Source organism: Delphinapterus leucas, chromosome 3 (assembly GCF_059928025.1).
Source record: "Delphinapterus leucas isolate spDelLeu-1000000601 "Yukka" chromosome 3, BTC_Dleu_Yukka2, whole genome shotgun sequence".
Taxonomy (NCBI): Eukaryota; Metazoa; Chordata; class Mammalia; order Artiodactyla; family Monodontidae; genus Delphinapterus; species Delphinapterus leucas.
Genome location: NC_143131.1, coordinates 10,704,156 through 10,727,857, shown reverse-complemented (window position 1 = coordinate 10,727,857; position 23,702 = coordinate 10,704,156). Strand labels below are relative to the sequence as shown.

General features: G+C 47.4%; 1 protein-coding gene across 1 annotated transcript in view; it reads left to right on the top strand.

The window, feature by feature from the left end:
* Nucleotides 1-2,090: 2,090 nt before the first annotated feature.
* Nucleotides 2,091-23,702, top strand: part of DAP (death associated protein) — a 61,819-nt gene continuing 40,207 nt past the window's right edge. Inside the window, exons 1-2 of the mRNA XM_022581396.2 lie at nt 2,091-2,326; nt 14,530-14,626. Coding sequence (XP_022437104.1) covers nt 2,272-2,326; nt 14,530-14,626 — 152 coding nt within the window. The 5' untranslated portion in view covers nt 2,091-2,271. The remainder of the gene's footprint in view (nt 2,327-14,529; nt 14,627-23,702) is intronic.

Below are 23,702 nucleotides of genomic sequence, written 5' to 3'. Positions count from 1 at the left end.
ACATGTAAAACTAGGCAAGGCTGTTAACACTAGAGTGTCTTGATCAGTATGGTCCCAGAACAGGCCTCAGGCAAAGATATGGATCCTCTCAGGCCTTGGTGCAGCCCAGTGGTGACCGGAGCCTCCAGAGCCCTTGGGTAGCTTAATTCCTTCCTCAGCATGCTCCTTCTTTTACCCCCAGGGTTCCCTAGCAATACCATGGGTCACTGAATTGAAAATGCCATCGTTCTTAACATATGACTTTAGGTACCACTAAGAGGAAACAACGCTGCAAACTAAACTATAACACAATGTTTTCTAACCTAGAATTTTTATTTCATACTTCTTAGAAATGGTGCTTTTAGACTTAAGGCATGAGTTTTTAACCATATAGCACTCTTGAACACACATAAAGAAGAAAATATTCATACAATTAGTTTGGTTAGGTATCCTTAAAGCTTCCTTCTATTTAGAATCAAACCATCAGTGTCTGTGGATTTCCTCACTCCGTTCTACGAATAGTGTTAGTGATGGAGCATCTCCTAAAAGAGTGTTCCACTACTGATTTCATATTTTCTTCTAAGCTGCTGACACCTGTCTGCAAGTTTTGATATGAATGCAAGACAAAGACAACTATATCACAACTGCTGCCTGGCCAACAGCTGTCCCGCTGGTAGTGTTACTGAAACGTCGGGGAAAAGTCCCAGATCAACGTAGAGTATGTGCATTTCTCTGTGTGCCCTGATGCAAAGAGCTGGGCAGTGCTGAGTTAGACATCTGGGTAAGGGAGGTCAAGGGCGCAGTGGAATGTGAGTCTGGAGCTTAATGGAGAGGCAGGCATAGAGAAATGGGTTTGCAGATTTGGGGTCCATACGCATATGGATGATAGTGGGCCTCATGTGACCACTGAAGCCAAGTCTATACACGGAAGAGGGCTGGTGCTGAGCCTTGAGAGACTCAAGTGTTCAGAAACCTAGAAGAGGAGCCAACCAACCCAACTGAGAGTTAGCAGCCAAGCCTCCAGCCCAAGCACTGGATGTCGGCGCCACGATGTGGCAACCCTGAAGCTAAGGAGGAAGGGGACGGTCAGCTAGGTCAAGCGCTGCTGACAGGTCAAGCAGGATGAGAGCAGAAGAGTGAACACTGGATTGGGCAGCGTGGAGGTCACGAGTGACCATGATAAAAGGACTTTCCTGGCTGGCGGCAGCCTTTGGGGCGCTGATGGCAACCAGATGGACTGGACTGGGTTGAGGAGACGGGGGTGGGGGTGTTGAGATGCTCTTCGAGCAGCTGTGCTGTCAAAGGGAGACATACAGCCAAGAGAGCCGATGGTGTTTCCTTTTCTAAAGACACTGGACATGTCTGAACGCTAATTTAGCAAGGCGGGACTGATGGTCCGTAGAGGATACCTGCAGTTACAAAGCGCTTGAGAAGGCGAGAAGGTTGCAATCCGAGGCACAAGGCCAACGGGTCAGCTTTGGACAGAATCAAGACCCAACGCAACAGGAAGACGGCAGAAACAGGGGACACAGCCGCAACCTTGCAAGACCTCTGTCCAGGTTTCCAGGCTTCACAGCTCTGCCTTTCTCCCCCGGAGTGGGGTGCGGGGGAGGCTCTCCCATTTGCAGCATCTTTTAACAAATCCCTGCTATTCTTGGGCCCCTGGTCGGTCCCACCTGGGATCTCATTTCCGCACTTCACCGGTCGCTCAGAGCGTGAGCCGGGTGAGGCCATCTGGCAGACGGTCCGGTTCCCCGACGGCACACAGCACCCATGGGCGCCCCACTGTTGAAGCTGTTTCCCCACCACCGTCACCGTCTATCTGGAGGGCTGGTGGAGCACCGTGCACGGGGGTGCCACCCTCCTGCTGGGCGCTCTTCAACCTCGGGCGACTGTCCCCGCCGGCACCAACGCCCGCCTCTTCTAAGCGTCAACACCCCGCCCCCGCTCCCCTTCTACCTCCTCCGCCCTCGGCCGAGGCCTCCAACGTGGCGCCGCCGACTGCGCATGCTCAGTACCCGGGGCGCGCGTGAGCCGTTGGGAGTCGGCGGGGCGGGGCGGGGCGGGCGCAGTGACGCCACCGCGCAGCCGCGGGCTGGCGGGGCCGCGCCACGTAGGCGCGCAGCGGCCGCGCCCCCTCGAGGCGGCCTTGGTCGGTCCGCCCGCGCGCGGCCCCGCCACCCCACGCACGCGCCTCCCTCGCTCGCGGCGCTGAAGCTCGCGCGCACTTCTCTCCAGGCCCGCGAGCCTTCGACGACCGCCGTCCAGGTCCCTCTGAAACCGGGTCGCACCATGTCTTCGCCTTCCGAGGGGAAGCTAGAGACGAAAGCTGGACACCCGCCCGCCGGTACTGACTCGTTCCCACTTTCTCTCCTCTCGCGGGCCCGGAGGGCGGGCTCGAACCTGCGGGCACGGGGCACGGAGCGCGGAGCGGGGCGCCGGGCGGGGGAGGCAGCCGGCCAGCCTGGGACGTGTCCGCTCGTGGGGTCTAAGTTAAACTCAGCCCCGCGCTGGTGAGACGTGTTTCTTTATGCGAAACATCGCAAGCCTGTGCGAGTTGCATGCAAATTAGAGTGACTTGAACAAGCCCAGATGCACAACTTGCTCCCAGAAGTTTGGGCGGTGAATACTTACTTAGAATGTACAGATGTTTTAGAAAAACGAGTAGCCGAAACAACGACAAATCAGTGTTTTTAACGTCATGATGATAAATCGTAGGCTGACAGCATTACAAAAGAACCAAAGGAGCGGAAATCATTTTTATCATTAATCACTCAATATGACTTTTTTCCCCTCCAGTTTCTGTCGCATTCTACTTTTCCTCAGAAGTGGTTTTGTTTTTTGCTTTTTGCTTTTGCACATCCTAAACTTCCGAGCCAAGGAGGTTAAATGCAGGAAAGAGTAATCTTTCTTAGAAAATGTGTCTCTAACCATCCTTCATGTTCAAACCGTCTCTTCCCCTTTCTGAGCCCAGTTCCTGTTTGCTCTTTCGAATCTGCCCAAACTGGTGGATTGCTTTTTCTCCTCTCCTTTGGAATGACGATCGATCCATATGGAAGGACACTGGGAGGGAATCAAAGGTGATTGGGTCCCAGGATACGAGTCATTTCAGTGTGTGGGGTTTTAGGGTCTTAGTTGCACACGTTAATTAAAGTATCAACTCAGTTTGCTAATAACAGAAGCCTTAGCCAAACATGGCTGCTTTTTATGGAACATTTATGCCATCTTCTTGTTAGAGGAAAGATTCCCCTAATTTCTGTCTGCCGCCCCCCACTATAGGGCACTAATTCTCTGCCTCAACACGGTGAATAGAGAAGTTCTTTACATATGTTGCATTCCAGAGTAGGGAATGCTTTTCACTAGTGAAGCAAGCTCTGAACAACAAGAAGACTGACTGGCACTAGGAAAGAAAAATGGCTAACCGATGCGTGGGGATGTAAGAGCATGGGATTTTAGAAAATAGTTCCACTGTAATGGAAAATAGACTTTGGGGGTCTCTGTGTTGAATTAGTTTAAAATTAGAAAAGAACTTCAAAGGCATTTCCTTTAATCATAATTCTGACGTTTAATTCCTGCCGCTGCGGGTTCATGTCCATCATTCCTGCCTGATGACCTGGGCAGCACGGCAGGAGGGAACACCTTCATTTACACTCGTGGCCATGGACCACACAGCAGCAGTCTGCATAGGGCTCCCCTGTCCCCGGGCAATGAGTGGCATTAGATGTATGTGTTGGAACGACACCAAAGCAAAGTAGCGGTAATGAAATTACATATAGAGAGAGCCATATGGAGAGTTTTAAGATCAGAGGTATAAACTGTCTATATTAACTCCCTGGGAGAAACTTCATGAAGGACTCTGATTTTCTTTGAATTGTAAACAGCTAGGCTGTGTGAGTTACAAGTTAAACATCTTATTTATGCCCAAGGAGAGGGGACCCAGTGTATTTGTGCTGCTGTAGCAGTGCACTTAGGTTTTAAGTTTTGAGGCCTGTCACTTCTCTAGGGTTCAGTTTTCCTAATCCATGAAATGGGAGGTTCGGGCCAGATGGTCCCTGAGAAAGTAGCAGGGCAGGGCTGCCTTTGTGCTGTTCCTGTTGCCATCCATCAGGATTGGAGCCCAGGGGCAGTTAGCCCCACAGGTAAACTCCTCAAGTGACTTCAGGGCGGGTCCCTTAAGCCTTTGAGACTCCCTTCCAGCAGGAGCTGCTAAGGAAGCTGTCACTGTCATCCTGCATTTCCCAAGGCCGGTCACACTTGGCCAGGGGTGCAGGTTAGAAAGAGACCTTTCGTCCCTTGTGGTATATTGCCTGCCAGGTAGTACCGCTCAGGTGCTTTTTCTCCCTGTGGTACAGAGGCCCCTGGTTGGAAGGCTGTTTTGGCAGAAAGTTCTGGGTGGCCTTGTTTACTCCGGTATGATCAGAGGTTAGACAGTTCTGCAGATTAGATGTTTTAAAAAAAAAAAAGGCAACCACTATAATAAAGGATAATCATCAAGTACAGCCGAGAGCCCAGTTCATAAATCAAAATAACAGCCTTAAAAACACTGGGAAAACTTTCATTAAGGGCTTAAGTTGGATGACAAGAGCTTGTGCTTAAATCTGCAATTGAAAACAGTAAAACTCTCCTCCATGACTCTCTTCTTTTTCTTTTGTGTTTTCTCGTTATTGCTGTCTGAACCGGGGACGCTCCTGTGCATCCCCATAGCCTCCACCTGTCTGCCTGTTCTTCTTGCTTCCAGGGCTACCCATTGATGCGCAGTGCCTGGTTCAGAATACTCAATAAATAGCTCCCGAGTTTCTCCAGAGCCTCTTACTGCCTCTCCCTTCCTCCGTAGCATGTGCAGTCCACAACTTCCCTCTGCCGCTGAGCTGTCTCCAGCGGGTACTGGGGGTGCAGGTTGGACTGTCAGCCAGCTTCGGCAGCAGCATCACAGCGGAAACTGTAACTAACATTTGTTGAGTGTCACAATGCGTGGGGGTATAGGGGAAGAAGAAGAATTTTCCCTTTACCCTTCTAGGTTCTTAGCTGAGATTCCCCCTTAAGATAAAAGACAGATTAACAAGAGAAAAACAGAAGTTTAATAACATGTATATCTCCTGTATACATGGGAGATACTCAAGAAAAATGAGTCACTCCCAACCACCACCTTAAATAGTAAAGATGAAAAATGCCAGGGAGAAGGGGAGGCCCCTGTTATGGGAGGGAACCAGGAAATGCACCAGTGGAAGGAAGACGGTTATGCAGATGTTAAGATTCTCCTATAATTTAGTCACCCTTTTCTTCCTGGTACAGAGAGAGAGACACTTACAAGTGGAGATTTCCCTTATAAATGTAAATGTTCCTAACAAGGGTGACTTCTGGGTATACGGCTTTTCCTTGTGTGCTGTTTCTTTTTTTTTTTTTTGCGGTACGCGGGCCTCTCACTGTTGTGGCCTCTCCCGTTGCGGAGCACAGCCTCTGGACACGCAGGCTCAGCGGCCATGGCTCACGGGCCCAACTGCTCCGCAGCATGTGGGATCTTCCCGGACCGGGGCACGAACCCGTGTCCCCTGCATCGGCAGGCAGACTCTCAACCACTGCGCCACCAGGGAAGCCCTGTGCTATTTCTTAATCAGCTCAAAATCATACTTATGCCGAAGAGCCATGTTTTGGGGTGGCATGCTCTGCTCCCCTTCACCAGCCCAATTCTAATTGCTTGGTACTCATGAGCTCATTTAACTAGCAGTCACCTTACAGTTGGGATACGGAGGACAACACCCTCTGCAGTATTGCCGACACCCCCAAGCCTTGAACCGGCAGCCCTTCTCGACAGGGGGCTCCATCACTTGCCAGGGGCCTCCTCCCAAGGTGTGAGATTAATGAGGCTTCTGAAGAGCCTGGGAGAAAGGTGCTAGGCGAATAAATACAAAGTCCACCCACTGAGTGGTGGCTGGCACTGCATTGTGTCCTGCAGTGCGCTGGGGGCCGGATCCTCTGGAAAAGTAACCAAGTCTTCACGATTTGAGACCTTGCCACCGCCCTCAGCCACAGATACGGCCACAGATACCTGCGGAGACACGGGTGAGACTGCTTGTTTTATGGGAGTTCTTGCAAATGCAGATTAGCAAAGTGAGTGAGGTTCTGTTTCATCGAGCGGCAGCGCTCTGATTGCCGGCAGAAGGGGGGACGTGATGCCAAGCCCCACTATTACTCCAGCCGGTTTCCATGAGTTTGTGGTGGCGACGAGGATAACGTCTCTTTGTTAAATACGTTTTGCTGGCCCTGTTCCCCCCCATTTCCAAGGGGAGCCAAAACCGTATGTCAGGAAAGTTCTCATAAATCTAATACAGGATAGCTTGGAGCGTTACTAATTTTACGTATGGTTTTCTTTCAAGAGTAGAATTTATGTCCCTTCTAGAACTGAGTCAAATGGATTTATTAAAGTAAAATGGGAAAAGAGACCACTTTGCTTTTCTTTAGTAACTTCAAAATAATTCAGTTCTCTGTTCTCTTAATCAGTCAGGATGCATTTAAAGGGTTGTGGGTGATACTTCTCCTTGAATTATCTCCGTCGGGGGTTTTCATATTATCGCGGCCACTCTGTTGCTAGAAAGGCAAGACTGATTTGGTTTTTAGTGTATTAACCGTGCAATCACAGGTGTGCCAAGCACGCCCCCAGCACCCTCAACCCAGTCACTGATCAACGGTTGAAGATACAGGAGAGGGGTCTGCCTTTGCTACTGACGTGCCAAAAAAAAAAAAGAGAGACCCTTTTAGTCACTGCATTTTTTTTATAATAATATTTTAATTATAATCTGAGCCTTTTTAAAAAAAAATTTATTTTGTTGAAAGTCACTGCATTTTTTAAAAAAGCTTCATGTCAGGGTGGACCGAGCACCTCTAAGACGTGTTTTCAGTTTCCCCTCTGTGCTCTAGGACTTTGCGGGACAGACGCGTCCTCCTCTTTCTGTTTATTCCAGACGATGCCTGTGCACTCTTGCTTGGTTTTGAGTAGTTTCCCCTTCCCAGCTTCAGAAATTCTTTTGTTTGGATAGGGACTATTCACTTTTGCATAAAGTACTGTGTGGTGAGACATGCAAAATGGGTCTCACTGGGCAGAAATCACGGTGTTTGCAGCTTCCTTCTGGAAGCTCTAGGGGAGAATCCATTTTCTTGCCTCTTCCAGCTTCCAGAGGCCATCCACAACCTCAGTTCCATCTGCGACATTCCTTCCCCTTTGCCGTGCAGCCCAACACATAAACGGGTTCCAGGGACTAGGGCGTGGCCATCTGGGGAGGGCTCATTACTCTGCCTCTTTTTGCTGTATTAGGGCCACGACCCAGGTAAATGGCCCCAGCCCAGCTGCAAGGGAGGCTGGGGTTGGGGTTGATGAACGCTGCCTCACTGCCTGTCCCCAAGTACCTCCAGGCAGGGATGCTACTTCTCCGTGGACTTTCTGAAATCCGCCGCCCTGAATGCAAGGTTTTCCCCTGTGGCTGCCCACACCCTCCTCGGGTTTGGCCCGGTCGCCGTCCGGCTGGTCCTTGTCTTGGCCTGCTCACCACGCACTCTGCCCTCTGGGGCGGCCTGTCAGGGGATGGAGTGGGCCCTGCATGTAAGACGGGTTGGCCTGTCCAGTCCCAGTCCACAGCCCCATGGCCCTGCCCCATGCTCCATGCCTCTGAATGCCACGTCTCCTCTCCTGCGGGGTGAGCAGGGTTGCCGCCGTGTTGTTGAAGGGCCTTCCCACCTTAACACCTTCCGACTCTGAGTGCAGAATAGCAGTTTCCCTTGTTTGGTCTTCAGTTTTCTTAGAGAGGAAACCGTCAGGGCTGCAGGTTCAGCAATTTATCTGGGACACGCTTTTTAGCGCAAGCATCACGTTCCCCCGCTGCCTCAGGCCGGAAAGCTCCCGTGGGGGGAATTGCACTTGGCCTCGGGGGTGAGGGGTGCTGGGGCTCCCGGGGTCCCCGAGACTCACTACCTTTCACCCTTCATCCTCCACTCTCCCTTCACGGCGCTCCCCACCTCGGGGCCACCAGCCTCCCCAGAGGGGCGTGGCTCTTCTGCTGGCCAAGGAGCCTCCTCTCCTGGTGGAGCCCTTCCTCTTAACCAAGAGGGACCATATTCCTTTGCCCTGATCCCACCACTGTCCCCCATCCCGGGGGCTGTCTGGTCCCGTGTCCACTTTGCTTTCCGGCCACAGTGCTGCTTTACCTGAGATGATCACGTTCTTGGCTAACCTGCAGCTCTGGGTGTTTCTGGTTTGCTTCCTTTTGTTCTCACCGGAGCAGTTCTCGGAGCCTTTCATCTCTTTTTTTTTTGCGTGGATTTGGTTTCCTTTGAATCACATTTCAGTAGCTCTTCTTGGGCAAGAACAAAGAAAGCATCCGCTCACAAGTCCTGCTCAGCACGGCAGCCAGGGCTGGGGCTGCTCCCTGGTGCAGGGTGCTTTTACTGTCCATCTAGGGACACCCTTCTCATCCCCCTGCCCGGCGTGCAGCTGGGGGATCTTCCTAGCCTGCTGTTGAGTGTGGGCCCAGAGCCAGCTGTCGGGGACCATCTCACAGTCAGGCACCCAGATGCCTGAGGGGATGCCCGGCCCTGGGGGGCTATGTCATCAGCTACTTCCTCAATATTTACCCACCTGGCAAAGTCTGACCTGGAGGATGCTTCCTCTTCCCCCTTTGCTCCTTGGGAAGGAAGCTGCTCTGCAGAGAGCTTTCAACATCAAACATACTTTCTTTCCTGTCCTAGACCCTCTCCATAGGCCATCACTCTTGTCTCTCTGAGGAGGAGTGTCGCTCTGTTTCCTGGAATGTTCACGCAGGGCAAGGCCTGCGGGTTGTGATTAAGGGTGCAGGCTGCCGGGGTCAGAAGCTTGCTACCTGTGTGACCGGGGCCACTGGCTTCCCCTCCTCGTGTGGGGGGGTCTACACCATAGGGTGATTGGAAAGTCAGGGGGGAGGGGGGTGCCTGGCCAGTGGTTACAACAGGGCCTGGCATGTGGTGGCATGAAGAGTGGAAGGATTCTCCAGGATCTGCAGGTCACCAGAACTTACTTAGGTGTGGTGAGGTACTGATGGCAGTCCTGGAGGTGGTCAGCTGACCAGGGCAGTGGAGCGCCCCATGGTGGGCGAGCACTTTGCAGGGTGTGTCACTCACTCCCCAACAACCCGGTACATCGGTCCTGCCATCCCCACTTTACACGTGAGGAAGCTGTGGGGAGGAGGTGATAAACCACCAAGGACTCGCACACTGGAGGGTTCTCTAAGTGCTAGATGCTAGTTGTGAAAACCCGTCTCCTAAGAGGAGCTGAGAGTTGAGCATTCATGGGAACCAGGCCCTGGCGGAGGTGTTTCACATGGGCTCACTCCTTCAGTCCTCAGAGAACCCCTGGGGGGATAGCACTGCCACCCTTTCTTCACAGGCAGGGCCCTGAGACAGTGCCAGCAACTTGCCAACACACACACACACACACACACCCTCTCTCTCTCTCACACGCACACACACACACACACACACACACACACACACACACACACACACAGGCAGAGCTGGGATTTGAACCCAGGGATCTAGCTCCAGTATCCATGCCCTTAACTTCAGCTTGGCACTCCTGTTAAGAGGAAGCTTGTTATTCTTTTCTCCCCCCTCCTTAAATTTATTTATTTATGGCTGCGTTGGGTCTTCGTTGCAGCAAGTGAGGGCTACTCTTCGTTGAGGAGCATGGGCTCTAGGCACCCGGGCTTCAGTAGTTGCAGCACATGGGCTCAGTAGCTGTGGCTCGCGGGCTCTAGAGCGCAGGCTCAGTAGTGTGGTGCACGGGCTTAGTTGCTCCGCGGCATGTCAGATCTTCCTGGACTAGGGAGTGAACCCGCGTCCCCTGCATTGGCAGGTGGATTCTTAACCACTGCGCAGCTTGTTATTCTTGAAATTTGAAGCTCACATTTGAATAACAAGCACCACAAAAAAAATCTGAGTTGTTTTTGTTTTTACTAATGTCTCAGAAAAATACTTACATTCACAAAGAATTCTGCAAAGATTTCTGCAGAACAAGCTCTGCCTTTACATTTTTTTACCAATGAAGAGTCCTAGAGGCAGTAATAAAACATTTGATAAATATGTGCTGTTGTGTTTTTTGGCAGTCGTGCAAGTTAGAATGAATCTGTTGCAGCCTTGAGTTATTATTATTATTGCCACTTTTTATTGCTGCATTAATCACCACACATACTGTGAGAGATTGATGAAGTTAATTGTTTTTATAAACTAGATTAAATGAAGTGCTAATGTGGGGTGACTGGTTTTGGACGTGTGTACTTACGTCAACAGAGAAGTGGACAGGCTCCCTGCAAGCTTTCCGAGACGTGATTATTTCGAACGTCACCTTGATGTTCATCCTCCATTCCTTTTGTAGTGAGCTGTGCACTCTTTTTACTGTTAGCCAGTTTATAGAACACACCTGGGATTTACAGTTTTAAGGTTTTTGTGTCTACCAGGTCGAAATGATTCAGATTATTTTTAAATGGGCATCTGTATTAGTTTGCTAAGGCTGCTGTAACAAAATACCACAGACTGAGTGGTTTCAACAACAGAAATTTATTTTCTCACAGTTCTGGAGGCCAGAAATCCAAGATCAAGGTGCCGGCAGGTGTAGTTTCTCCTGAGGCCTCTCTCCTTGGCTTGCAGATGGCCGCCTTCTCACTGCGTCCTAACGTGGCCTTTCCTCTGAACACGTGCATTCCTGGTGTCTCTTCCTCTTCTGATAAGAGCATCAGTCCTATCAGATTAGGGCCCCACCATAACAGCCTAATTTTAACTTAATTGCCTCTTTAGAGGCCCTGTCTGCAAATCTAGTCAGGTCTGAAGTTCTGGAGATTAGGGCTCCAACCTGTGAATTTAGGGAGATCACAGTTCAGCTCATAACAGCACCTTTAATCAGTTTCTCATGGGCATGGGATAGGGGTGGGATAAATGGGAGAGGAAAAGGAATTTTTAAAAAATTTAGTGGGACAGTTCTTCTAGCCTCCTCTTTTGGCCAAAAACATTCATAATCTTATATTTCAAGAGAGTGAGTAGATAATTATCTTAAATATATTACAGAATTTTATTTGCAGTCTCCATTTCTTAAGGTTTGGCAGGCTACATAACCTGGGAAATCTTGATAAGCCACCTGCAAATGGTATTTTTGTTTTCTTATTTATTTATTTTTTAATTTGAACCCAAAGTGAGGGAAATCTGTAGGAATCACACCCAGAAAATTAGCTAAATTCAGAACAGTTAGCCTGAACCTTGGGCCCATGTGAGGCAGGAAGTGACCTGGTGTCTCTTCCTCTTTTTATAAGAGCACCAGTCATACTGGATTAGGGCCCCATCCCTATGGCCTCATTTAACCCAAGACCCCAGCTGAAAGCTGGTGCTCAGAGGCCAAACTCATGGAGAAAGGGTGCAGGTAAAAAACTGTCCAGCAACACAGTGGGGTGGTGGGGAAGCTGGTATGCTTCAGCCTGGCCTCTGGATGGCAAACAAAGGCTCCTGGAGAATTTGAAACTGCAGGCCTGCCTTTACATGGGCAATGAGTTCAGATTTACAGTTTGGACATTCCTGTTCTCAGTTAATGTAAAAAGGATTTCCAGGTTTGACAGAAGCGTGTACAGCAACTCTCCAAATGGGTGCTGCCTGCACCCCACACCCCAGAGGATCCCCACAGATAAAGGCTTACTGAAGACAAGCCCATGGCCCACACTCACCCCAAACAAGAGCCAGAATCAGAGAAAAACGAACAGTGAATGAGACTCCCGAGGACCTCAGATAATAAAATAATTAGATATACAACCATAAGACAAGTATGCCTAAAATGATTAAATACATAAAAGAATTAAAAACACGAGATATGAGTAATGCACTATCAAATAAAGAACAGACAGATTTGAGGGGGGAAAAGTTCTAGAAATGAAAACTAAAAATTGGTCAGGATAAAAGCAGATTTTTGAGAGAATTACTGGACAGGGTTATATTTCCTTCTTAACAAAGTAAATGTCCCCTCCCCACTGAAAAGAAGTGATGGGAGATTCTCGTTCCAAAACCAGACCAGCAGATGCATCATTAAACACGGTCCTTTATTTCACATGCCCTCTGCTTTGCCTTCCTCTGATGGACTGCAACTGGGTACTGCTGGCCGTGCAACAGGCATTGTTAGCTTCCTGAATCCTCCCAGGGAAATTGAAAACCAATAAACCCGAAGTGTATAAGCCTCAGGGTGTTTCACATTCTCCTTCCTGTTCGCAGCATCATAAAGAAACCAGTCCTGGGCTTTCATAATTCAGCAGGGTCCAACGTAATTTGAAACACCGGAGGATGTGGCCTGGCAAGCTGGTTGTACTGTGTGGTCAGAGCAGGGCTGTGGCAGAACATAGAGTGGCTATCCTGAGGAGGGAGGGTGAATACCCTGAGCCCCACACCCAAATGTGGGGCCAATGAGCTCAGTTAATACACTCTACTTTCTATCAAGTGCCAGGAAGCTGCTGAGCACCTCTATCTTCGTCCTTTTGGGCTGCTATAACTGAATACCACAGACTGGGTGGCTTATAAACAACAGACATTCTCACTGTTCTGAAGGCCAGAAGTCCAAGGTCAGGGCACCAGCAGATTCGGTGTCTGGTGATGTCCTCCTTCTTAGTTCACAGACGGCTGTATGCTCTGTCCTCACCTGGCAGAAAGGGTGAGGGAGCTCTCTGGGGTCTCTTTGTAAGGGCACTAATCCCATTCATGAGGGCTCCACCCTCATGACCTAAGCACCTTCCAAAGTCCCCACCTCCAAACAGCATCACTTTGGGAGTTAGGATTCAACAGCCTCTCTTCTCATCTAAACTTTTCCATCTTAGGACGTGGCTCTTATCCCCTTTCTGGAGATGAAGCATTGAGGCTTTGAGTGGCTGACTAATCTAAGACCACATAGCTGAGTACATGGAGGGACTTGCTGACCCTAAAACACGCACAGGCGACTGCCATTTGGGGCTGGCTTTTTGGATATAAGGCTAGCATTTCCATGCTTTATCCCATGGAACACTAGAGTCCTGAAGAATGATAACCAGCATTACCTGGGGGAGGAGTTCTGTGGTGAAATACACTTGGGAAAGATGGCACATTATATGCCCCATATAAAGCTTACAATGCACACTAAAGGCAGAAAATCTGTCTTGAGGAAACACATTTAATTTGTTCAACCTCGCATTTCCCACACTTAATAGATCCTAGAATCCCCACTTCTGTTGTCATGTTTTTCTCTTGCAAAACATCATTAACATATTAGCCATTAAGGGAATACAAATCAAACTACAATAAGACACCACTTCACCCCACTAGAATAACTATAAAAAGATAGACAATAACAAGAGTTGGCAAGCATGTGGAGAAATTGGAACCCCTACTGGCTGGAATGTAAACAGTTCCATGGCTTTGGAAAGCATTTGGGGTTCCTTCAAAAGGGTAAATACGGAGTTACCATGTGACCCAGCTATTCCATTCCTACATATGTACCAAGGAAATGAAGGTACATGTCCATGTGTCCACACAAAAACTTGTACATACACAGTTGTTTACATCTGCATTATTCACAGTAGCCAAAAAGTGGAAACAATGCAAATGACCACCACAGAAGAATGGATGATAAAATGTGGTCCACCATGCGTGCCGTGGAGTATGATTTAGCCATGAAAACGAGTGAGGTACTGACATGGGCTGTGACATGGATGGACCTTGGAAGCATTATGCTAAGTGAAAAAGCCTGTCACCAAAGACTATGTATTTTATGAATCTGTTTATGTCAAATGTCCAGAAGAGGCAGATGCAGGTGACTGGTTGCTAGGAGCTGGGGGAGAGGAGGGATTGGAGAGTGACCGGTGATGGGTTTCTGTTTAGGGTGATGAACATGTTTGAAAAGGATCATGTGCAACTCTGAATACACTCCAAACCAGAGAACTGTACACTCTAAATGGGTGGATTATATTGTATGTGAATTATATGTCACTAAGGCTGTTTTTAAAAACCAAATAAACTTCTGCCAACTCTAGGGTTTCACAGCACAGTTTGGGAAAGGTTGCCACCGGAGTGGACTCTGGCTGTGTGCACAGCAGCTGTCCTGTGTCACCTGTGGCTGTATCGCCCCTTTGAAAGCACCATCGGCATTTGAGAAAATACTACAGGCAGGGATTAAGTGGGGTTTTTTTTTGCATCGAGAAGCTGAGTGTAACCAAAAGCAAGCAGCCACTGTGTCCACACGGTTTATACTCTGGTTGCACTACTGCTCTACCAAGTACTTGAAAGGAGACCAGACAAACAAAGGAGGCTTGGAAGCTTTCTAAGTGGATCTGAAGTAAGAGACAGTGTTGAGTGTCACATCATATTGAATCTCCCTCTGACAGCCTTAACCTCTGCGGTTAATCACTGTCGCCGCCGGCTGATCTGGACTAACCTGGGGCCATGGGACAAACACACACCCTTGAGCTAGTTCCCCTGCCGTCCGGTGGTTCCGTGTCCACACTGATCATTCCCTCTTTGTCTTCACTGCAGTGAAAGCCGGTGGGATGCGAATTGTGCAGAAACACCCGCATGCTGGAGACACCAGAGAAGAGAAGGACAAAGACGACGAGGAGTGGGAAAGCCCCAGGTAGGAGAGTCCTGGCGAACCTTGAGATGTCTCACAAATCACCGTTACTCAGTTAAACGTTAATGTTTGTTCTCTGCTCCATGCTTCTGATAACCCCTGGGCTTCGTGGGCCCTGTGCTGTGTGCTTTTCCTCTCCTGAGCAGTGAGGCGGGGCTTGTGTTCCCAGATGGGAGAAACAGGGCATCGAGAGCACGCCCTCTGCCTGCGTAGATCCGAGCGGGTGCATCTGTCTGTGGGCAGAAGCCCTGAACCTCCACTACCATACTACTAGTTGAATCTCTGGGCTGGGCCTGGCATTCTGTGCAGTGAGGGCAGAGGACTACTGATTGAAATAATGTTTACAAACGTTAGGGCTTTGCCAGTTTCAGCCAAGCAGAATCACTGAGGCCACACCCTTATGAGTGACCGAGTGTCCTTAAACGACATCTCTGCTCCCAGCTTCCTGGGTCCCTGACAGCTCATCTTCCTACAACACAACCATCTCTGTTTACACCTGTCTTCCTTGGTGATTCTGATGTCAAGTTTGGTCCAACGACCTTGATACAAGTCCATTTCCTTCCGCCTTGTAACATACAAACATGCACCACCAATGCCCACCTGTCTGTGAGCTTGTCCATGTAAAGGAAAGTGGACACTAAGCTTTCTGCCTTATAACTCGCCCCCAGACAAGTCTCAGTCAAGGGAAAAGGAAGAGTGGAGGACAGCTAACCTGTGTTTCTGTACTTCATTCCAGCAGTCCTGAATAGCAGGTGGAACGCTCCCTGGGTTACACACGGGAGACTGAAGTCCACAGAGGCCATACGCTTGCCATGCCGAGCAGGAACTAAACCCAAGTCTGGGGTCCAGAGCAGGGCAGGCTTCCATAAGGGTAGCTGCTGACAGCACGCACCCCCTAAGAAGGACGTGCATGTGCTTGGTGATCCCACATGTCTGCTTACATATGTGCTGCACCGTTGGGCATTTTCTATAAAACCTCATGTGATATGACTTACAGGGCAGTCACTGGAGGGGAGGACAAAATTTGAGGCGAAGTTTCTGCGTGATTATTGCCCATTTTAAATCATGAGATCAGCAACGGGAAGGTTCTGCCTAAGTTCTGGTTTTATAAAAGAAGAAGGTGGTTTAAAGAAAATTCTAGAATTTTCTTTCCACTGGCTATCTTCACAAAGCTGTGTTTGGCACGTAACATCAGGAATTCTCCTACAGGTCCATGGTTCTGTATCTGAAAACCTTGGAGCCTAATTTATTTCAGAATTGAGAAATTCTGATGTTTTAGGAGATGAAGCAGGTTTTAGGAGTATAGGACCATACACATGTCATACAGCACCCGTAGTGGGGTCTCGGGCAGCCTAATCTGTGTATGATGTTCGCACCAGCAGAGATGCATTTTAAAAATTTACAGACTTGGATCAGTCCAGGTTAAGTTTTGCCTGCATAAGAGTTGTAACAAAACTTTAGTTCAGTGTGTGAGAATATTCTTGGATTTGGAACCGAACGTAAGAGCACGTGGCCTGTAGTCATTTCCTCCTCTAGGAAGCCCAGGATGCCACTTCCCTTCATACCCACTGGTTCCCTAAGAAGGAAGAGAGGATGAGGCAGAGAGCCATGCCTGGAAAAACATCCTGGAAAGTTAGTGAAATGTGCCTTCCTGCATGAGCTTAAGTGGGGTAAGGGGCAAATAGCTATTTCTCTGCATAACACAGCGCCAGTACAGTGCCAGATGATAATTTATTAGCGTGTTTAGAGATAAGGACAGAACAGCCCATTAGTTTTCTTTCTATTGATTTTTTTCTCATGAGGTGAAATACAGCATTTATGGAAGATGTACAATTTAAATATATGTGCTAGAGGATGAACGACTGCACGAGAAAAGAGAGAGCACCCAGCTCTCTAGATTTGATCATCTTATCTACTTTGAAGGGTGGTTGGAATGAAGTGTTTTGAAGCAGGCGGACTACAGGGCAGGGTTTGCACATGACCAAGAGCATGTTTGTTCCCTGCAGTCAAATTGTTGTACTGTGTTCCTCATGGTGCGTTAGCTCTTGTCCTCTGGACTTTGGCTTCTCTCTTTACTGCTATGGGTTAAACCACCGGACACACCATTGACAGAAGGGGTAAGCCCCTGCAGACTCTGAAGCTATTGGCATGTGTTGCCAATACAGTTTCTTCCAAACCCCTACACCAGACCTGGTACTCTGTACAATAGGTCATTTCCATCACCATGCACTCCCCGTTTTTCTGGTGGGCTAATTGACTAGTCATAGTTAATAATGGTCATTGATAATGTTACAGAATGCAGCGAACCTGGCCCTGTTCTAAGTGCTCTGCCCATGTTTATTCATTTGAACTACTTGCAACTGCTCTATTCTCATCCCTCTTTGAGAGCTGGTTCTTGATTGTTATCCTCATTCCAGATTACTACTCCCACTTCAATGGCTCAGAGCGGTTAAGTGACTTTTCCAAGGGCACATAGCGAGTGAGTGGCAGAGCCAGCCTTCCAGAGTGGCAGCTGGGTCCGTAGTCCCCTACTCTTAGCCCCTGGGGTGTGCGTACCAACTGAGCACCCGTTTTGTGCTAGGCACTTACTAAGTGCTTCCCATTGGGTTTAGTGCACACACCACCCAAAAGTTGGTATTACTATGCCCATTACACAGATGAAGAAACCAAGGCCCAGTGAGGTTATCTGACCCAATGATATGTAGCCAGTCAATGGCCTGGCCAGGATTCAGTCCTGACCCTGTCTTGACTTGGAAGCCTATGTCCCTAATAGGCTACAGAAGCCCCCTGAACTGACAAAATATTTTTAGGATCAACAGACTGTAAATCCAAATCCCTCTATAAAATAAACTTACTGATTCTGGGGTTGCCCATAACCTATTCCATATTCCTCAAGCCCATAATCCCACCTTTGCAGCCCTACCACCAGTAGATGGCCTAATTCCAGCTTCCAACAGGGTTTCAGGGCACTGGGCTGGTTTTACTTTACATGTGGAAAGACCTCTTCACTTCTAGAATTTCTCAGACATTTAATGTTTTACATTAATTTCCCTTGGAAATGTCATGGCATGTGACTTCAACATTCATATTACCCTAATCCTAAAGTTCTATGTTTTTTCATGTTTTGATCCAAGTGTTCTCCAGATATGAAAATAAGTGCACAGTCTCAGATGCCAATTTCCTCCTTAGATCTGCATTTGCAAAACTCTTTGCTTTCCTTCCCAGATATTTAAAACTGGCTTTGTATTTACTGACTCATCTCTGGCGGCTTCCTTCCACAATCAGTAGATCAAGTACTGATTACAGAGAAAATGAACAACTGGAGCGTTAAAGAGGTTATTATGTGACCCAAAAAAACCCCCAAACACTTTTACTTGTAATCTTCTTTTGCAAGTCTTTATGTTACTCTTACTCCCCATAATCTGGTAATTTTTCAGATATAATAATAATTTCTTCTGCCACCAAATTGTTTTGAAATGCTCCATTTAAAAAAAGAAAAAATAATAATGTAGCACAAATTTGAAAATGTTTCCCAAGAATTCCATCAAGCTGAGTTCTAGTTACCTGTGGCTCTTCATATCCAGACAGAGTAAGAGACTTCATTGTTATGAGCTAATACTTTCCTGAGTGGCTGCTAGATACCGTCTCAGAACTGACCCAATCAAGGAAAGCTCTGATCTTCCTCAAAGCCTTCTGTTGAGCATATTAAGATGAAGTGCCCAGTTTCATTATGTAAAAGAGAAATTGCAGCATAGAATGGACTTCAATAGTCAGTAGGATTCGCTAAAAAACAGTGTAGTGGTGAACATGTACTGAGGTCCTACCATGAATCGAGCTTGGTAAAAAATAATATTTTAAAAGGTAGGTGACAGGAAGAGTAAAGTAGAAATGGAAGGGTTTGTGTGTGGACTGGGGGTGGGTAGGAAAGGGGTGGAAGGAAGAGGGAAGTGGGGATGGGGCAATAAGGGTAGGAAGGGAGCAGCCCTTCTCTGAGCTCGGCAGTTTGTACAGCTCTGACTCAGGGCTGTGGTGCTGTTTTGTGTTCACATACCCCCAAAATAAGCAAACAATTCCAATCATCCAGAATGTGGGAGAGATCCAAGATGGAATACACACAGTAACAGATGGACCTAATTGTAATACAAAGGCTACTATTACCAACTGAAAGGGGTGGATGGGAGAGCGACCTAACCTAAGTACAATAATAGTATTTTGGGAAACAGTATTTTGACTGGATACTATAAGGCTAAAGACAAGAAATGCAAAAAACTGTGCATAAATGCTACACTCCAGTTAGTAAATACGTCTTCAGGGGTTTGGGTTAGCAATTCTGAAATTGCTTTATGGGTATATTACAATTGAAGAAATAAGTAAATATCTTGTGGCTAATGAAGAGTCAAATTTCTCACTGTTAGAGAAAGAAGCTTACAAATAGGAAAGGGGGAAGACTAAAATGGCTTTGTGGTGTTTAATTGGAATTGGAGGTATTAGTATGAACTCATAGCTTTAAATGGATGGATGGTTGGATGGATAGTAGATACATACAGACATGTACATACATATATAAATAAATATACATGGGGGAGGATTTGTGTACACACCTGTACTTCCCAGCTGTGTTCACTGACAGGGCATAAAAGAACTGGCACCATGTAGCCATGAGCATCCCTAGGGCCAGGATCTTGGTTTCTAAACACCATTCCCCAATCAAGTGAACTAGGGTGTTTTGGAGAAGTAGTTAATTCCAGGGCCAGGGCTGGAAAAATACCAGATGAGCCTGTAACAACTTGTAGTGCCAGAACATAAGGAAAATTCCAAAAAGGATGGGACATGTCAAAACAACACAGAAGCCAACCTGAAGACACACCTAATGGCAAAGATGGAACAGTTTGTGATAAAATAAATAATGATAGGATTGGAATATAACCCATAGAGTGAAATAGATATCCATGAGTCCATACTGATATAAATAAGTTGAATACATAAATGAGAAGGGACAGCTCTTCTTTATAGAAGAATTCCAATTAATATTGGTATAAGGAAGGCGGGAACTAGAGTATCACCAATAGGCAAGCAGCACAGTGGTTGTCAGCAGGATCCACGGACGGATGCTACGATTAGTGGGCAGAAATTTATGGAGAGACAGGATAATTTTACAGTGTCAGTTTCCTCCAATATATTTGTTAATTGCAAAACAAGGAATGTCTTCACATGGAGACCATGAAAAGGACGCTCTTTCACAGCATAAGCACTGAAATAAGAAGGCAGAGAGTCATCCTGTTGGGCCTCAGACGGGCACCTGCATATCCGTGCCGATCATTTTTGTTGCTCTGTGCACGTATGTGAATGACCGTGAAAGTGCCGCGAGTATTTGTTTCTCATCAAACTCTCACCTGCTTTTAGCCGTCACTGATAACTCCTGCCTGAAACAGACTATTACCAGATGCAGGCTCTGTTGCTATGGGGCTGCCGTCACAAATACCGCACACTGGGTGGCTTAAAATAACTGAACTGTATGGTTTCACAGATCTGGAGACTGGAAGTCCAGGATCCAGGTGTCCCCAGGATTGGTTCCTTCACTGGCAATCTTTGGCATCCCTTGCCTTGTAGATGTAGCACCTTGATCTCTGTCTTCACATGGTCTTCTCCCTGTGTCACTTCACCTTCCCTCTGTATATGTCTGTCTCTGTGTCCAAATTTCCCCTTTTTGTAAGGACATCAGTCATATTTGATTAGGACCCACCCTAAAAGCTTCATTTCAACTCAGTTACTTCTGTAAGACCCTATTTCCATAAAAGAATAAATTCTGAGGCACTGGGGGTAAGGATTTCATATATTTGGGGGCGGGGAACAATTCAGTGCCTAACGAATGTCAAATAGTAATCTATGGCCATTTTTAATGGTTCTCTCAGTTAAAGTTAATTCTGAAGATAAGAAACAGAAAATTGAAAATGCTGAAGTTAAAAGATGGCACAGCCCGTATGCCTGGGAATTTTTATCTAAGCCATTATCTGCGTGTTTGAACTTGAACTAAACCATGTGGCTTGCGAGCCAATTTCAACATCATCCTTACTTTGCAACAATATCATCTTTTATATCCAAGCTAGTTGTCAGCTGCCTTTTAAAAGGGATGTATCTTTCTCCCTATGATGTGTGGAGATACCATTGGACTAGGAGTGCTGAGTGCCAGCCAGCTCCCGCTGCTTGGATGGCCTGTGTCGGCAGGCAGGACCCATGACGTGGCAGCAACAGTTGACCCGGGTGCTGGAGCGCCGTGGGCCACAGACCCCTGCCCTCGGCCAAAGGCAGAGTCTCGATGTGGTGGGGACATTGAGTGACATGGGATGTCCTTGTGAGGGGGGTAGCTGGTGTCACCTGCTTGTGGTACAGCAAGATCCTCAGAATAGAAAGCACAGGAGGAGGGATGTCATAGCAGCGTGAAATAGTGATGGACGGCCCTGTCTGCCTTGGTGAGGAAAACGGGGAGAGTCTAGTCGCTGTTCGGCAGCTCTCACTGTCAGGTTTGCCCACGTAGGGGCTGGATGTTTGAGATGAAGGTTTCAGCAGGACCTGCCCTCTCTGAAAGCAGTAGGGAAGGATCTGTTCCAGACCTGTCCCCTGGTTCCTTGGCTGGTGGTAACGTAACTCCAGTGTTCACATGGCATTCTTGCTGTGTGCATGTCTGTGTCCAATGTCCCCTTTTCATAAGGATGCCAGTCATATGGGATCAGGGGCCACCCTAATGACCTCACCTTAACTAATTATGCAACAACTCTATTTCCAAATAAGGTCACATTCTGAGGTACTGGAAGTTAGGGCTTTAACATAAGAAACTTGGGTGAAGGGTGGGGACACAATTCAAGCCATAACAAGCAGGCAGCGCCTCAATGCCACGAGGCATCGGTGGGTGGTGCCCAGCTCCAGTGACATCCCAACAGCAATGGTGGCTCGATAACTTGTGAACCGTGAGACCTACGTGGCAAGTGACTCTTGCTTCTGTGCGATCCGTTATGGTTGCCCAGGCTGAGCACTGCAGCAGCCTGCCTTCCCGTCCAGGTGGATGCCTTGTACCAGGGGTGTGGCCCCAAACTTTGATCATGCACTCCATCAATTTAAAAAAAGCGCTTTTTGCCTGCACCCTCCATATGTATATATTCATTTTTTAATTATACATGCATATTTTGCTACCATTATATACATTGTAAAAGGTATACAAAATGGATATTAATGTATTAGATCAAGGTGAAATAAGCAATATTTTACATGTCTTGCTAACCATTATGACTTTTTATTATCATTAGCTAACATCTGAAGGTCCAAATACCCTCGAGGTAGTGTTTCTTATTAATGATTCCAATGTAAATCTAAATTTCTAATGTCTTTCCTGGTGATTTCAGGTTTTATGGAGAAGGAGGGTGGCTTCCTGTCACGTCTGATTAGATCTTCGGTGTTTGTAATGTGGTTCATGAAATACCTGTGCCAGGGCAAGAAGCGAGAGCTCTTCTCTTTTATTATTGTTCACTTGTGCTTGTATTGGTGTTAACTTCAGCCTCTGGAGGATTTTTTTTGCAGGAATCTTTTGAAGCCACATGTTCATTTTGTCACAGTTTGTTTAAATTCATTCACTATACATTTGAGCACAGATCTAGGTGCTTGGGATATATCAGAGATAGAACTAGAGAATTTAATTCATTAGCCCATTAACCAGACAGTGTCCTATATATGTGGCAAGACATAGGAAGCAAAGGAAGGGGCGCAGGGACCTGTGGGTGGTGACCCCCCTCCTTCCTCCAAAGCCTTAAGGGCCATGAGGCTGGGTGATGGACAGTCAGCCTGCAGACTGTAGTAAATAGTGGTAAAGCTTAGTTCGTTGTGTTTTGGTTCTTTGCGTAAAAGATAAATGCAAATAGAAAAATTTGCACGTTTATCTCACTTTCCCAGTGACGCCGTGGCCTTCTGAAGCGCAAGGACTGCCTTCCTCGCTGATTGATTGGTGGTAGCTCCAATACCAGTTCTGTGGTTGTATGTAGTATAAATTAAACGTGTCTTCCAAAACCTGTGGCTCTCTGTATTTTAGTATGATCAATAGCAGTGCAACTGTGTATATTAAGAAGTTTTGCCCAGAATTGTCCAGTGAACACAGAGCAGCTGGTGTGGGACGCAGATAATTTGTGTCCCAGGAGTCATGGGCAACGGCGTTGACAGGAACTCGGTGTCTGAGCTCCCCTTTCACGTAGATGGGCCCCAAGGAAGACTGGGGTCTGGCAGGTAGTGAATCAAAACCTCACCGTGCCACAGAGGGAGGAAGAATATGGGCATCCCTGTGTTACGGGAGCCTGGCTGGACTCCACCAGGGTGAGGATGAGAAGGAAAGTACGGAAGGCTCGGCTGCCCTCCAGCGCCTGGTGCTGTTGGTCATGGGCTCAGAGGCAGTATTCGCTCAACATCGGGTTCTGTAACGGATGCGGAAATGGGGTGTGATTGATGAGCTTCAGAGCATCCCGTTCCCGGTTCCTCCCCCTCCACAGACGTCCAGCCTCCTTATGAGACTGCCACGCTCCCCGCTACCTTTTATCAGATAGAAAGAGAGAAGAAAGGAAATGGAGCAATCAGTTTTCCTCTCCAGGCACAGCCCTGTTCATCTGTACTGGAGTCGGCCTCTTGGAACAGATAACTCTTTCGTGTTCACGGTGTTCCTCAAAGGGTTGTGCTGTTGATCAGGAAGTTGTTTCCTTATTACATAAACATAGAAACTGAATTTAAATCAACTCTCCAGCAGTTGGATTTTACAGGATGCAATATGTAAGAAGAACTACATGGAATAATGCTGCATAGAAGAATTACTGCATAGAAACAAGAGCCCTTTACTGAGTTTATTACATTACAATTACTATTCCTGAAATTTTCAAACCCTCTATTTAAATAAACTCCCTTGACTTAAACTGGGTCAGAATGCATAGCGCTCAGAAAATACTTAGTGAATCAGTAATAATTAGCTTAGAATTTGATCCTTTAGAGGTATGTTGTTAATTAACTTATTAACTTGATTACTTCTTATTTTCCGGCTGGTGAAAGAGGT